This window comes from Myotis davidii, unplaced genomic scaffold (genome assembly GCF_000327345.1).
Source record: "Myotis davidii unplaced genomic scaffold, ASM32734v1 scaffold200, whole genome shotgun sequence".
NCBI classification, from domain to species: domain Eukaryota; kingdom Metazoa; phylum Chordata; class Mammalia; order Chiroptera; family Vespertilionidae; genus Myotis; species Myotis davidii.
Window position 1 is genome coordinate 5,687,915 of NW_006293700.1, and position 16,415 is coordinate 5,704,329.

A 16,415-nucleotide genomic window follows, 5' to 3' on the forward strand; every position below is an offset into this window, starting at 1 on the left:
CATGCCCCCTACTGGGGACCCAGCCCACAACCCAGGCATGTGTCCTGACCAGGAATCCAACTGGTGACCTCTTGGTGCATGGGTCGACACTCAACCCAAGACACACTGGCAGGGCCCTCTTGTCTTCTTCAAACATTGTGATAGTCATTGCTTTTGGCTGTAGGGACACACACACACACACACACACACACACACACACACACACAGCGTCAGTCTATTTTGCAAGACAGACATCTAGTTGAAACTAAGGCATATTCTAGTAGGTTTGAGAAGTGGCATTAAGAAATAATGCATGCAATATTGGATAAGGGTTTTGCTCTAAAAGAATTTATTTGCCCTTTGCATTTGGTCTGGAACTAAGCCTTTTCAAAGCAATTCAGCATAGTGTATTATTTTATAATTTCTGTTGACTAAAAGGGAATTCTTACAGATGGGTGTGGATTTAAAAGAAGAGAGGCTTCCAGGAGAGGATGCTCAACATTTCTGAACGTGAAGTGAGATGTGTTTAGCAGGAACCCCTCCTGGACACCTCTCAGAACTGTAAAGCCTCTGGCTCCACTAATGCAAATTTATGACTATTTAGATAAAGTCTCAGCTGAAGTTCAAGTTTGCATTATGTCTTATTGGCAACTGGACCATAAAAATACTCTGAAATGTCAGCATTTCTGTGTCCGCATCTGGAAGGCATACGGAATCCTGGGTCAGGCCCTGTGTCTTGACTCTTAGTTGAGGAAACACTGTCATCTTATCGGCTTGGGCACACTGATAATATAACGTATCCGTGTCGCTTGTTTTGCTCTGGTCTACCAGCTCTAGGTATTTATGGTAATCGAGCCACATGTACAAATACTGTACATTTACTTACACATACAAGTACTTCTGGAAGAGGGGATGGGGACTTTCTACCTTTTTGTTGCCTAAATACTTCTAAGTGGTTAAAAAAAGTTCTATACTACATGGAGTCAGACTTAGTATCTAACTTAAAATGTATGAAATAATTCAGACTTTTTCAACAGTTGTGGGTGGCCCTAAAGGCAGGCTCTATTTATAACACACAAATAGGAACCTAGGGTTTACAGGGCCTATGTCCCAAATTCACATTTGTAAAAGACGGTTTCCTAGCTATGCAGATGTTTTCTCTTTGGATTTAACTGAAATAACACTGGCCATCAGATTTTAAAGAAAAAATTTGTTTTGACGAAATTAAAAAGTATGACATGCTTATTGTAGAAAATTTGGGAAGTACAGGAGCGATTTATTATGTCTACCTGCCCATCACCCACCATCCTGGAACCAGCACCTCAGTGCCCTGTGGCGACCTGCCTCCCCTCCTACTTCAGGATCATGTGGTTTAGGTGAGGGATGTCGCGCACATTGAGAAATGGGAAGGATTTTCCATCCTGGTCCAGTGATCCCCTTGCTTTGGTGAGTGGCCAGGCAAGGAGGTCTTATTCCGGTGGGGCCAGGGAGCTTGCAGGACATAAAGTCTTCACCTTCTGGGGGCCACCATTCTGCCTGAGAACAGAGCCCACTGAACCCCTTGAAAACTGGCTTCAGAGAAAAGCTTACAATTACGAGTGGGCCACCAGATCAGGTTTAAAACATCAGGGTCTGGCCAGCTGGCATGCCTCAGGTGGTTGAACGTCACCCTATGAACCAGGAGGCCATGGTTCAATTCCTGGTCAGGGCACATACCTGGGCTGAATCCTCAGTTGGGGACACGTAGGAGGCAGCCGATCAGTGATTCTCTCTCATCATTGATGTTTCTATCTCTCTCTCTCTCTCCCTCTCCTTCCTCTCTGAATTCAATAAAAATATATTAAAAACAAACAAACAAACAAAAAACCCCAAAACACCATGGTCTTATCACTGTCAGATTATGTTATAACACCATCTCTGGAAATAAAGGCACGCTCATCCCAGTCTCCAAAACTTTTATTTTCAGAGGCTAACCTTGTTCTAGGAAGGACAAAGTGAAGGAGCATTGTTTGTGGGCATCTGACAAAAGCTGCCCATGACTCCTGACATTGAACACTGAATGCAATCATTAAAGAAAATAACACATTACCATTCACAGAATATACTCAGAAACCCATGGATCCCAGTGATTCGATTTTAGTCAGGTCTGGCAAGGAACAGAACACAGTGGCTGAGAAGCACATGTTCTCATAAAAGACACCTAAATGGGATGCTGAGGGTGACTAATCCTAAGGATTTCAACACAAGACAGTTTTCTGCAGAGAAAACCATTTTTAGTTTCTAAAGAGCATTCACTTCGGACACCTCGATTCCTGACTTCAGCGGCTGCACACTGTGCACCTCGGCGCCACACTTAGGGCAGGTGAAGAACATGTCGAACAGGAAGCTGCTCTTCACGCAGTAGTAACAGAAGATGTGCTCACAGCCGATCGTGTGGGGCATGGTGGGCCACTCCCCGCACAGAGAACACTGCTTGCCGCTGCTGGCCAAGGAGCTGTCGCCGTCAGGAGCGCCGGCGAGAGGGATGCACCACGAACATAACTTGGCCTTCAACTTCTGGGTGTTGATGAGCGGTAAGAGGAAAATGAGAAACTCGGCGAAGCCGTGCCAGAGCAGCTCCCTGTTCATATACTCGAAGCCAACCTCACGCACGTGCTGGGGCTTGCAGAACACAGAGCGGATGCCTAGCAGGCGTTCCGTCAAAGTGGCAAACTTGCCCTTCTGGAGGAAAATCAGGAAGTTAATGAGGCTCCCTAACTGCACCAGGCCCACCACCACGTTCAGACACCGCTTGGCTTTCCCAAACGAGGCTAAGTGATGGTTTCGGAAAAGGTCGTAGCAGCGTTCTTCCAACCACTTCCCGCCGATCGTGCAGGCAGCGTACCAGAGCTTCTGGTTCTTACTCGGGGGCTGGTACCTCAGGGTCGTGGAGAAGTCGTTTTTGTACTGAATGTTTAAAACCGACTGGCCCACCGTGGCGTTTTTGGAGTAAACGGTGAATCGCCACAAGAAGAGCCACAGGAGGGCTTTCAGCTCAGGTTCAAAGCGGGCCAGCAGCCCGGGCTGGAACCCATGGAAGCACTGAGTGACCTGGGACCAAACCAGCTGTTCCAGGGCCTTGTTCAGTTCCAGTGCATCCAGCTGACTGATTCTCAGCACCCTGTGTGTGCTCTGGGCTTTGTCTTCTCTGGAAGCCATGCCTTCTCCCAAGAGCTCTAGGAGAAAGGACGATTAGGAAACATCATCAGACACAGACAACCTTGTACCGTCTCCGCAACCACTGCCTGGGAAACTGGGATACACAAGACAGGACACACCTTTGCATCGTGTCCAAACAGCACACTGAGCAGTCACCTCTTACTGGGAACTCCTTTCTCTTTTTCCTCGCATGTCCTCCTCCCTCCTTTCTTTCCTGTTTTTTTCTTTTCGCTTTTGGCCCTCCTCATCAAGGGAATAACAGGTTTTAGTAATAATTGCTTAGTAAAAGGCTGAATAATAGCATGGCTAATGGAGACATACATGCACTTAATAAATACAACGAATTATGTGGAACACTGCAATGAATGGTAAGTCCAGGCCTCAGTTTAACACCCAGCACTTCTACTGATTCCACAGGCATACTTTTCAATAAGTCATTTAATCTCTACATATTTATAAAGGAAAGTAGGAGAAAAAAATAAAGGTTTATTTTTATTTTTAAAAAAATCTTTATTCTTGAAAGTATTACATAGATCCTCCTTTCCCCCCATTAACCTCTTCTGGCCCACTCCCATCCTCCCCCAGTCCCCCAGGCCCTCACCACCCCATTATCTGTATCCGTGGGTTATGCATATATGCATACAAGTTCATTGGTTGATCTCTTCCCACCCACCCTCCTCTGCTTCCCTCTGAGGATGGCTAATGGAGACATACATGCACTTAATAAATACAACGAATTATGTGGAACACTGCAATGAATGGTAAGTCCAGGCCTCAGTTTAACACCCAGCACTTCTACTGATTCCACAGGCATACTTTTCAATAAGTCATTTAATCTCTACATATTTATAAAGGAAAGTAGGAGAAAAAAATAAAGGTTTATTTTTATTTTTAAAAAAATCTTTATTCTTGAAAGTATTACATACGTCCCTTTCCCCCCCTTCATTGACCCCATCTAACCTGCCCCACCCTTTGCCACCCTATTGTCTGTGTCCATAGGTTATGCATATACGCATACAAGTTCTTCGGTTCGTCTCCCCCCGACTCTCCCCATCCCTTCCTTCTGAGGTTCAAAAGTCTGTTCCATGCTTCTATGTCTCTGGATCTATTTTGTTCAACAGTTTATTTTGTTCATTAGATTCCTCATATGAGTAAGATCATGTGATACTTGTCAACAAGTATCTCTGACTGGCTTATTTCGCTTAGCATAATACTCTCCTGGTCCCTCCATGCTGCCTCAAAGGGTAAGAGATCCTTCTTTTTTACTGCTGCATAGTATTCCGTGGTGTAAATGTACCATAGCTTTTTAATCCACTCGATTACTGATGGGCACTGGGGCTGTTTCCAGATCTTAGCTATTGCAAATAGTGCTGCTATGAACATAGGGTGCATACATTCTTTCTGATTGGTATTTTGGGTTTCTTAGGATATATATTTCTAGAAGAGGGATCATTGGGTCAAATGGCAGTTCCATATTTAATTTTTTGAGGAAACTCCATCCTGTTTCCATAATGGCTGCACCAGTCTGCATTCCCACCAGCAGTATACTAGGTTCCCTTTTCTCCACATCCTTGCCAGCACTTGTCATTTGTTGATTTGTAGTAAGTGTTCATTATTCTATCACATGATTGCAGAAAATAAATACTAGCACAAAGCACCATGAATGCAGGAATTTCATTATTAAGATGCATCATACACTTTTGGAGAAAAGAGAACTATTATCAAAAAGGTATTCTAAGATCAGTTCACAAATTCTATTACTTTATGTCTTTTACTAAAAGACGTTAAATATAATTTGTTAGAAGTCAAAAGAACTGCAAAATACATCCTACAATAAAGTTGTATGTCTTAAAATTGGAATATCTTTACAATCAGAGCATTTTTCAGGAGGAAGACTTTGAATTACCCATGGATCCCAGATAACTGAGGGGCAGGAAGTCCAAATACAGGAAACAAACGTGGCTACTAAATAACGGGTTGTTTAGTGCTCTTTTCCTCTGAACCCAGATATATGACAGGAATGCTTCTCACATTCCAGTAACCTCACCAGTTCCCCCTTCCTGGAGCTCCGTTAAGACTTCTAAGCTGATAGTAGTGGGAACTTTGGCTGCAAGTTCTGTGAAATCCGTGCCTCATACTGGTCAGGGACTGCAGGAGAGAAAGGAGGGGGTTAGGACAGAGTTCTCTTTGCTCCTTATACAAATCTAATTAATCCCCAAGGCCTGTTCTTTGTCCAAAACATTTTTCAAACCCATCCCTTACTCTATCCCACAGCCTCTCCCGAACTTGTGCTGCTCTTGTCTCCCCTGGATTGCACCCAATGCGGGTATCTACCTTCTGACTCCTTCGGGGCATTGCCCACACCGCGATCCTTCACACAAGCCTCCTCCAGCTTCTTGCCTTCCTAATGCTTTGACCTCTAGTATAAGTGCCCCCTCTCTGCTCACTAGGGGACGTTCTATTACCTGTTCCCTTCACGGGGATCAGTGTGTTCCCATTCTTTAACTCATCCTAAGTTCTCAAGTACTGAGTGAGGCATCACTTCCTCCCGACTAGCCCAGCTTGGGTTAGCTGTCCCCTCTCGCTGTTCTTCCTCTACCTAGACCAGGGTGGGCAAACTTTTTGACTCAAGGACCACAATGGGTTCTTAAACTGGACCGGAGGGCCGGAACCAAAGCATGGATGGAGTGTTTGTGTGAACTAATATAAATTCAAAGTAAACATCATTACATAAGGTCCAGTCCTTTTTTTTTTTTAGTTTTATTCATTTCAAACGGGCCGTATCCGGCCCGCGGGCCGTAGTTTGCCCACGGCTGCCCTAGACCTTCCTGCACTGGACGTACACTACTTCTGACGGTTGCTGTCCTCCACTAGAGGACAAGGCCCATTGCAAAGATTACCTGAGTCTTGTTACAGTTGAATCTTAGCAACTAGTTCAGTGCCTGGCACGCAGGGTGCATCCTGTAAAACTAGGTAAATGGATCGATGGACAGAAAAATGTCTGGGATGGTGACGGGTAGAAAATACAAATTTCCATCCCTTAAAACTGTTTCAAATGCCCATATCCAGATTGTTGCTGATTACTCATTTCAACATGCGTTTGTTGTGCACCTTCTACTTAGCAGTTAATGTGTGGGAGCCAGTGGAAGAATGGCAAACTGACTCAACTCCTGTGAAGGGTGTAATGTAATGGGGTGATGGGGGTAAGGGTGTGCTATGTAAAATGTCAAACAGACAATTACAAGAAGACATGGTAAGTGATGTGCGATGGGAATTACGCTTATGAGCAGCAAGGTTCACGGAGGGGCAACACCTCTGCACCTGAAGGGTGAGCGATGCCAGGCTGGTAAAGGAGGTAAGCGCACTACACTAGTTCAGGCCGAGGGAAGAGCAGGTGACAAGGACTGAAGGTCCAAGGACAAAAAATAAGGTTGGGAAGAAAAGCACGAGACTCATCCTTAAGGCCCTAGTTTATCGAGATGGTAATGGGGAGCCATGGAATGGCTGTAAGAAAAGAATAAAATTCGCGTTTACACAGCTTGTCTGGCTACACTGAGAACCGGTTTGGGGCCGAAAGACCAGTTGACTGTTAAAAAGATCCAGTGAGAAACTAATGGTCTAAATTGGAAAGGTATCAGTGGGGATGGAGAGAGACTGGTGCCTCGGAAAGCTCGGAAGTGGTAGAATTGACAAAATTTTGTGAGAAATAAGCCAGGAATCACTGACTTGAGTAACTGAGTGGATCAGACCAGTTCTCTGAAATGGGAGACACACGCAGAGATGCTGGTTTGAAGGGAAAGATAATAGACATATGTGAGATCTGAGGCCACTACGGAAAAGGCCAGGAGGCAGTCATGTGGACTGGGAGAAAGAACCTGGGTGGGGACATTGAACATGGGGGACATTCTCATTCGATTAATCCAGTGGTCGGCAAACCGCAGCTCTCAAGCCACATGTGGCATTTTGGCCCCTTGAGTGTGGCTCTTCCACAAAATAACCACGTGCGGGCACGCACCTACAGTGCGATTGAAACTTCATGGCCCGTGCGCAGAGGTCGGTTTTCGGCCTGGGCGAGTCTATTTTGAAGAAGTGGCATTAGAAGAAGTGGGGGTACGTTTGCTGAGGTCGACCCCTCAGATTGAGGACGTTTTTAGCAAAGGCCAGCTTAGGAGTACCCTAATTAAGTTAATAACAATGTACCTACCTATGTAGTTTAGGTTTAAAAAATTTGGCTCTCAAAAGAAATTTCAATCGTTGTACTGTTGATATTTGGCTCTGTTGACTAATGAGTTTGCCGACCACTGGATTAATCTATTGTAAGTCTAGTTAAATGCTCAAACCAGGAAGGCGGTGATTTAGACCAGACAAACAGAGCTTGACCATGTGTAACACATTTAATGCTCTCTGTAACAATACAATATTTTCAGTTTTCCTATTTCGGCTACTGTGGCATCTCATTGGTTATGTTCACTGAGACCACACCTCTTTGGGCTTTCCATCTTCGATGCCGTGCTCTTCAACATCGCAGCCCTGCAGGCTCTGTCCTAGTCTAGCGGTTCTCAAATTTGAGGGTTTGTGAGAATCACTAGGAGGGCTTGTTAGCTTGTGGTGCCTCAGTTATTTGCATTTCTAACAAGTTCCCTGGAGATGCTGAGAATTATGGGCTAGTCCATGTCAAAGCACAACTCATAATCCTTTGGTCATCTGTTACCTACACAGCTCAACGCTGGGCGCCGGCTGCCCACTCATCCCCGGTTCACTGCGGGCTCCGTCTCATCCCTGTATCCAGCGAGGCGGTTCACCCGCACTGACTCAGGCGCTCCCTGCCTTCTGTTAAGGGATGACACAAATCCATGCGCATCAATGCATCCTCACCCTCCCGGCAAGGTGCTTGGGGTGCAGAGAGAAGACTCGCCCTGGATCACGGAAGGACCCAACCCAGGTCTGCAGGGACGCCGCAAGTGAATGGACAACTAGGCAACAACAGAGGGAGATAGTACGACAGGCAAAACACAGAATTTCAAAGACAGAAAAATAACTTTAAAGTTCACACACACACAAATTATCAATGAGTAAGAATATTTTTCTCATTTATTCTGTAATTTACAAATTTTCTCTAATCAACTTATATCATTTATGTAACTAAAACACAAACACAAAAACATCATTTTAAAAACCTTAAAAGCAAACCAAAATCTACAAAAATATTTCCCCACACTTATCATATCACCTCTTTCTTAGTTCACATCACCCCTGGGATAAAGTACAAACTTCTCAGACCCAACCTGGCCCAATTCTGTCTCCACTCCTGAGATCAGGCGACCATCATTCCCAGTGGAACCGTGAAGGAGGACCATCCAGCAGTCCCACCTCTGTCCTTTCTGAAGCACCTAACACTTACCTTCCCTATCAACTGCCCCAATGCCCTCAACTATCTCCCTTCACATTCCAATTCTATTTCAAAATTCTCTAAAAAATTCGTAACTATCCCCAACTCCCATTGTCACCATGTCTTAACTATGACCGCCACTGTCTGTGACACCCACTCAGCCCTCAACCACTTGTACTGTGGCTTCAGTCATGTGAACACACCTTCTCCTAACTTGATTATAAACTAGTTGAGGGAAGAGCCTTATCTTATACTTACTTCCCAAAGCTCCTACCACTTACACAGAGACTTGATACTTAGCTCAGTCTCTGTCATGTAAAATTCTGCAATCACTGGTGATATGTGGGGGTATGGTATGTGTAACACAGTGTCTACAATACAGATTTCACATCCCGTGGTCGGCAAGATAAGGGAAGCTCTCTGATTGTCAAAGTGCTCTTGAAACGCTCTGACTGTATTGCACATTAACATTAAGTCCAACACTACCAGTTCCCTCCCTTCATCCCACCCCCATGTTTAACTGGAAGGACTCCCCCCGACCCCCCCGCCCCAGATGAGTATCAGACGAAATATGTTGCTAGCGTTGGAGGCCAGCTGTGCCCATTTATGCATTTTTAAATACTGGAATCACAATCAGTTTCGGATTGTGGCTGATGACTATCTTACTATCTTACAGAATTTAACACAAAGATGGGCTCATAGTAGCTGCTCAATGAACGTGTTGAACGAATGCGTGGTAGAAGGAGTGAACTGGAGGGGAGAGAAGCGATCTTTTCCTCGGGTTCCTTGTGTTTAGAGAAACTGGACAGAGGGAGTGGCTTCTCAGGAGCCCTTTATTTCAAACCCCTTCTCCTGAAGGAATCATACTTAAGAACATTTCGTAAAAACAGAAAAATTTGACAGCTGCCAGAAAAGGAGACTTATCACACTACTCAACCAAGCCAACATTTAACAGTTATTATCAAAAACTTCTTTCTTATCCCTCCTGTTACAGTTTAACATTGTTTTCCCTTTTTCTCCCCAAGCCTGGCCTCAGTGCAGATTAGGAACAGCTGGGCCCAATCTCCTTGCTCCATCCGACTTGTCATGGACCAGCAGACTAGTATCAAACTGCTCTTCACATTTTCGAGTCAAAAGTCCCCAAGATTTCTGGTAAACCATACTTTCCTGTCTCTGTTCCATGGATGGCTACTGGCCTGTCCACGTCTATTTATGTTCAAGAATTTAAGTAAGCATTAACAATACCCAGATTATTGGTTCTTGCAGGTTACTATTTAGTCTAGGCTCAAACTTGAATAGTTTAAAAAAAAAAACAAGCTAATTTTTATTTTCAAAGTTGGGATCATTTTGAATGGAAACAAACAGCATCAGATTCCACTCAAATTTATTTTTCCAGAATTCCCCCAAACAGGCAATGTTTTTCCTTATTTTGCCATGGAATCTCATTCCTTTAATGCATAATCCCATCACCTCCTTCCTTCCCACTCCCCAAACTATACTAAATTTAAGAATATAAAAGGCTAATGCAAGGGAAAACATTTATGACCAGCAAAGAGCCTTATACAAATAATGAAAAGTATAATTGGCACTGAGTAATATCAGTGTTCAGTGAAGGACAGGGTATGTGAAAACGAGGTTTAAGGCTAAGTCAAGGGAAGATAAAAAGCACTGCAGCTACCAGGGCAGGCGTGATTAACTCGTCACATAAATATGTTTAAGACAAAATACTCCAGCGCTCAAAACCACCAAGGTCTCCTGCTGACATTTTACCACGAGACACGCCACACTGATTTTCTTTCACAGAAAAAACCCCTGAAATTCGTTTACTAAGAGCAGCGATACAGAGCCTTATCCCTTAAATAACTCAGGCTTTCCTTTTACGCTTTTCATTCCCTAAAATAAAACTTTGCCGTCTGTATCGCATTCTAAGACCAACACAAACGATTCTATCTCACTAAAGAGGGAAGCATGTTTCAGGATGTATTTCAGAGCCTTTATTGAGTCGAGGACAAATTATGAATGAATATATTTTATTTAAAACCATGTTATTGACAGAAATCTATCAATAATAATGTGGGTATTGTCAAGGGCCTGTCAATATTAATGTAATTATGATTAAGGGGATGACATGGATTTTTAGCTATAATACCTAGTAACATCTCCTACATTGCTGCTATCAATACACACACACACTATTATTGACCTGCTCCAAGACTCAGTGCTAGATGTATTACTATTAGGCATATTTGTCAATGCATGCTGCCTACAAAACTACACTGAAATTTACAGTCCTGTAAACTCTGTTAGCAGAAACATATGACTCCCTCCCAAGTAATCTCTCAGGGATCAAACCCACCCATCGCCTCCCCCCACCCCAAACCTTTTCCGGGTCCACAATAGTCAAATAATGTTCCATATGAGAATGTTGCTGCCACTCTCCTAAGGGTTCTAGCAATCAAAATGGATGAGTGCGATTATTCTTTTTTTTTTCCTTTTAGGGTTTAAAAAATTTTTAAACATTTTGCATTATGAGCTTACATGAATAAAGTTCTTAAAATGGGGATTTTAAGCTTTGAACTTCCTCCCTAGTATTTCCTTTGTGTGGTCAGACAGATTTACTGTACATTGTATTGAAATCAATACTAATAAATGGGATGTGTATCAAAGAGGGATTCAACAGGACCCCGATTCCCAGGACACATTTCAAACAGGAGCAGGAGAGAAAAAGCTGTGGCCGAGGCCATTGGAACACCGTGACCCCCCAACACTGTGAACAGGCCGAGAAGTCACCGTCAGAAAGTTCAAATCCCACTTCGGCCACAGACTTGCTAAGTGACTTGTCACTACTCTTTCGCTGCTCTCTTTCACCAACTATAAGCCCCGTTTCAGGGGTTTACAGATACCCCAACTGCGCTGCTTTGAGTACAGACAAGACATGAAGGATTTAAAACATTCTGTTATGGACACCAGCCCTCTAGGTTACTTTTAACTTAAAGGCAATCGTCAACAAAATCCAAATAAAAAAATTTTTTGGGGGGTGGTAATGGGTACACAACAAAATGTTTTTAAAATACATTTGAAGGAAAACTTCAAAATAGTACAAATTTCTCAAACAAACAAACAATGATAAGCACTTTGTCCTAGCAGAGGGGAGATATATATATATATAATTTCTTTTTTTTTTCTTTTTATTTGGAGAAGGAACTCAACCCAAATACTACAGGCTTCAAGATGATAATCAGTGTTACAGAGCTGAGCACCTTACCTATTTTATTTCTGGTATATTTATTCAAGTATCCAAAACCAACACAAAATACTTTTCAAAACCTTAAAACAGAATTCCCAATACCTTGAGGCCAGCTTCACAAAGACATTTTTTAAGAGGAGAGCATGGCACTCATAATCTTTTCTTCAGAAAGTTGATGCTTCTGAGTCTTAAAGAGAGAAAGCACAGTATGAAAACAGAGAACAGATGTCTGAGTGAATATGGGGGATTCTAACCATTTCTACGGTGCAGCCCAGGTCCGCCCTCAGGCTGTGTGATCCTGGACAAGTCATTATACCACACAACACTTTTCAGCAGTTAAAGAAGTCAGCAACTATAGAAATTTCACCTACCTAGGATCCTTATAGGAACTACTGGTAAACTTTGGAAGAGGAAGAGAAAGAATAAAAGAAGTCCTTTCCAGCTGCAGAAATGGTAATGCTGAACACGAGTCTGCTATCGTGAGTGGAGAAATCAGAACAGAAGACGCGAGACAGAGAAACAATCCTCATGGAGGAAATAGCAAAACAAGACGCAACAAAATTCCATCAGCTCATGAGTTTACAGCTGCAGCAAACACGCACCACTTACCAGGACTGAAGGTGGATAGTGACTACGGTAGCCAAGTGCCCTTTGCAAAATCAAGTAGCAAGTCATTTAGTCCTTACACTACGATGAAAGAGCTTCTTTCATTATTTCTGTTTTAAACAAGGAAACGGAGGCATAGAGATTAGCTGACCAGTGAGAAATCACACAGCTAGAAATAACTCAGCCACATTCTGAACCAATGTACTACACTGACAAGTGGTGATGGGCGTGAAAAACAGTGACAGCCAAAAAGGTGAACATGGGCGCTTGAGGATGGCGCCGTTGGGCATGCAGATGGGGCTGTTTTAAGAGGCTGAGGACTCCGAGATCAAGAGCACAGGCACGAACTACAGGGAAAATACCAACGCAAGGACGAACAAACACGCCTCATGCAGCATGAAGCAACCAGATCTTCAGTACTCCGTGCAGGTGGAAAAGGGCTTGAGGACCTAATTGCCTAAGAAGAGAATTCGAAGTGACGTAAAATTTTTGGAATACACATTCCATGGCACATTTCACGGCACCGGAGAGAATGTGGACTATCCACACGGGAACAGAGGTGTGTGCAATGTAACAGGAGCAAGTACCGACGGACACACAGGGTTTTCCTGGCATGCTTTACCGCACTGAATTTTCATAAAAGTAAAGATCCTCGTGTCCATTTCACAAAGACCAAAATCAAGCCTTGAGGAGATGAAGTCACCTGTGTCAGGCCAAGCTGGCCATGAGTAAATTTCTGGTAAACACCAGAGAAAGTACAGAACACACAAAAGGAAGGTAGTGGTAAGCTAGTGGGTATTGGGTAAGCTTGGATCAAATTCAATACCGCAAAACTCAAAGCACAATTCCTTCTCTCCAGGCCCGACTGCCAGTCACTCTCAGGACTGTGGATGGGAGAGAAACGACAGAACATGGCCGAGTCACCCAAGCTGCCTGGGATGGTGCCACCCACATCCCCTCTCTCTACTCCTACACATGTGGTCCGAGAACCGTTCAGAGAGACTCCCTGTACATCTGCACAGAAACGAGGCGTGAACATTCGTTTAGTGACTGTGAACACACACTCTACCCACAGCAGAGGCGCGGCCAACTCACCTACCACTGCGAGGGAAGGGTTATGCGTAATCAACACAGAGTGACGCGAGAGCTCTTGGTTTTTATGTTTTAACAGTGAGAAGAAAAAAAAAGACACATGGATGAAGTGTATCTCACCTTACTGACAGGCAGGTAAGAAGGGAGCTCTGATAAAAAGAGAGTAAAAACACAGGAACGGGCAGTTAGTTGTATAGACGGGAAGGGTTGGAAGAAGTGGTCAACAGCCCCCAATGGGAAGGACAGAGGAGGCCGTACGCTCCTCTCCCACCTCCAGCTCCTATAGGAATCACAGCCCTGGCATTTGCAGCACCAAGATTACAGGCCCGGGGCAGGAGGAGCAGTCAGGGCTCCCCTCCGGAGGGTTCTTCCACAGCCTGAAGGAACTGAAGAGGAACATGGGATGTTTAGAAGCTGCTGTTTCACAGGGAAGAGATAAAGGGAACAGCCAATGTGCTTCTAGGCTGCCCAGCCCAGGTAATCAAAGGAGAGCCCGTGATTCCGAGCAGAACTTTTGTCCAGAAACAGAGATTGTGCGTATGGCATGCACGTCCCTGTGCCGCGGGACCCTGCACACGGTGGGGCTGGGTGAGACTGCTAACATCTGTCAGGTCACCACCGAACACGTCAAATGCAAAGTACCGGCTTTCCCACTGCAAAGATGATTGCAAGCTTCGAATATAAGTGAAAATTTTATGGCTAGCATAAAAGTGTAGGGGGAATAAAGAAAAAATAAAGAATTGTGATTCTGATCATAAAGAAAGAATTAAACTTGAAATCTGTATTTATTAAACAAATGAGGTTGAATATGGACATGTTTATGGCTTTTAGTAATGAATTAACTGTGAACATGTACCTCTTATCAAAAAAACTAATACATAAATGCACCTGGAATACAAATGAATACTATCCTAAGAAAGAGAATTTAAATGCTAGAAGGGAATACAGGTCATCTAGTCTAAGATATGAATTTAATTTTCTTAACTGTTTTTCGAGCAAAATACGTAAAATAGCTGCGGAGGGTCTGCTTGCTTTGTCTCTCCCCAGAAAGCTCCAAGCAATTTCTACAGTTCTTCTATGAAAGCTATACAACCACAGGTGCAGTGCTACCCCTAATTCCTAAAAATGGGGAGAAGACGGCCTAGAGGTAGAGCAGGTCATAAGAAAAACAGTCAGGCCTGGAACTCAATTTTCTTGACTTAGTGTAGCATTCTCTTTACTACCTCGTGTTACTTCTATCCACGCCCCCCCCCCTTTTTTTTAAAGAAAAATCAACAGGAGAAATTATTTCTTTTGACTCTTCTTTCAAATCTGCTTCTGTCTCAAGCACATACAACTCTTAATTTTTCTAGATACAGTAATTGACAGTTTGGGTGAAACCAGAGAGACTATGAAGTGAGAGAGAAAAATGCAGTCGGCCAACCCACGTTTATTCTGTTCAGGTTTAACTAAAGGTAAACACATTAGGGGAAGGTGTCTAGACTATACACGGTGGTGTGGATGGAGCCTCAGTCTCCCCATAATTGCTTTTATTTTTATTTATTGTTTTAAAAATTATTTTTATTGATTTGAGAGAAAGGGAGAGGGAGAAACAAACATCAATGATGAGAATCATCGATCAGCTGCCTCCTGCACGCCCCACAATGGGGATGGAGTCTGTAACCCGGCCATACCTCAATGGTATGGATGATGCTCAACCACTGAGCCACGCTGGCCGAGCTGGATTTAAATTAAGATAAAAAACATAAGGTAAAAAAGGCCATCACGGAATACTAACTAGGGCACGTTATGCCTGAACGTTCAACAATTAGTCTTATTCTGCAAAAAAAACAAAAAAACCCCAACAAACAAAAAACACTTTCATTCACAAAATGTTGTATTTTTGGAAAATGGAACCTGAAGAAATGAACAAACAATAACTTTTAACTTCAGGCCCCGGATGAAAAATGCTAATGATGCTCATTACTTCTTATCAGACATAAATATTAAATAGAACAAACTCATCGCAAGTACTTCTATTGGAACATTCCCAGGAACTCTTCCTCCACAGGAAAATTAAAACTGCTTGTAAGTGCATCGGCTTTCACAAAGGTTGGAAACTTCAGCACACTCTTTTTTTTTCTTTTTCGGGACCCAATGCAACACTTTGCATGAACCGTCGAGCTAAGAAGTGCGGCGTGGGCGCTGCCTGCTCCACAACCCGCTCAGCTCAGAGGCAGGACCGCGCAGCGCCGCCGAGCGCGGGCAGAGACTGGGAAGTTCGTCCTAAGTCCCTGCGGGACGCGCCGAGCTCGGGCTGGCGGTCCTTTTCCCTCCTAAGGGCGCGGTCCTCACCCTCATTCTCGGATTTAGGTTTGCTTCTTGCCTTTCCCCAAATCACACTCTGATTTGCCTCCTCCGGGAAGCCAGTGACCTGGGGACTCCCGCCAAGGGCGGCCAGGACAAGGCGGGGAAGCTGGCGCCCTCGGCTGCCCGCTGACCTCGGGCTGCACTGCGGCCCCTCGGCGGACACTGACCTTGGGAGTCGGCGACACGCCCCGCTCCGCGGGACTCTGAAACGTTCTCTAGGAAGCTTGGCTTTTCCCAACCGAACCTGGGTACCCAGGCTTCCGGAACTCGCGGGCTTCCGGGGCGACGCAGGACCCGGAAGTGTCTGGGGAAAAAAAAAGGGGAACTTAAGCCAACGAGAACTACGCTTTGGCGCAGGCGGAAGGCCGGGGAAGGCCCAGCAACGACGAACTCCGACGAGCCGAAGGGCCGAAGAGACGAAGAGTACACCGCGCGCGGTGATTGGTCGGCTGGAGGAAAACCGTATTTGATTGGCAGGAGAGTCGCAAACGGGTCAGCCCAGGGTCGGGGCCGCGCGTTGACAGGCCCCGGGGTCACGGGGCGGAGGCGGACAGG

General features: G+C 44.5%; 1 protein-coding gene across 9 annotated transcripts; it reads right to left on the bottom strand.

The window, feature by feature from the left end:
- Positions 1–1,917: 1,917 nt before the first annotated feature.
- Positions 1,918–16,246, bottom strand: PEX2 (peroxisomal biogenesis factor 2). Of its 9 annotated transcripts, XM_015566276.1 has the most exons (5): positions 16,028–16,246; positions 13,632–13,897; positions 12,423–12,529; positions 5,225–5,325; positions 1,918–3,194 (listed from the first exon to the last, which is right to left on the bottom strand). In XM_015566276.1, exon 5 carries the CDS (start codon positions 3,175–3,177, stop codon positions 2,260–2,262), a length of 918 nt encoding a protein of 305 aa, XP_015421762.1. In that variant the 5' UTR covers positions 3,178–3,194; positions 5,225–5,325; positions 12,423–12,529; positions 13,632–13,897; positions 16,028–16,246; the 3' UTR covers positions 1,918–2,259. The 9 variants fall into 9 exon arrangements, with proteins under 9 accessions (XP_015421762.1, XP_015421766.1, XP_015421763.1 ...); XM_015566280.1 differs by lacking the exons at positions 12,423–12,529; positions 13,632–13,897 and adding an exon at positions 3,297–3,420; XM_015566277.1 differs by lacking the exon at positions 13,632–13,897.
- Positions 16,247–16,415: the final 169 nt, after the last annotated feature.

What these genes read in the sequence shown, in the direction of transcription:
- PEX2 (XM_006767343.2), bottom strand. Translation starts at nt 3,177, where the DNA reads ATGGCTTCCAGAGAAGACAAAGCCCAGAGCACACACAGGGTGCTGAGA.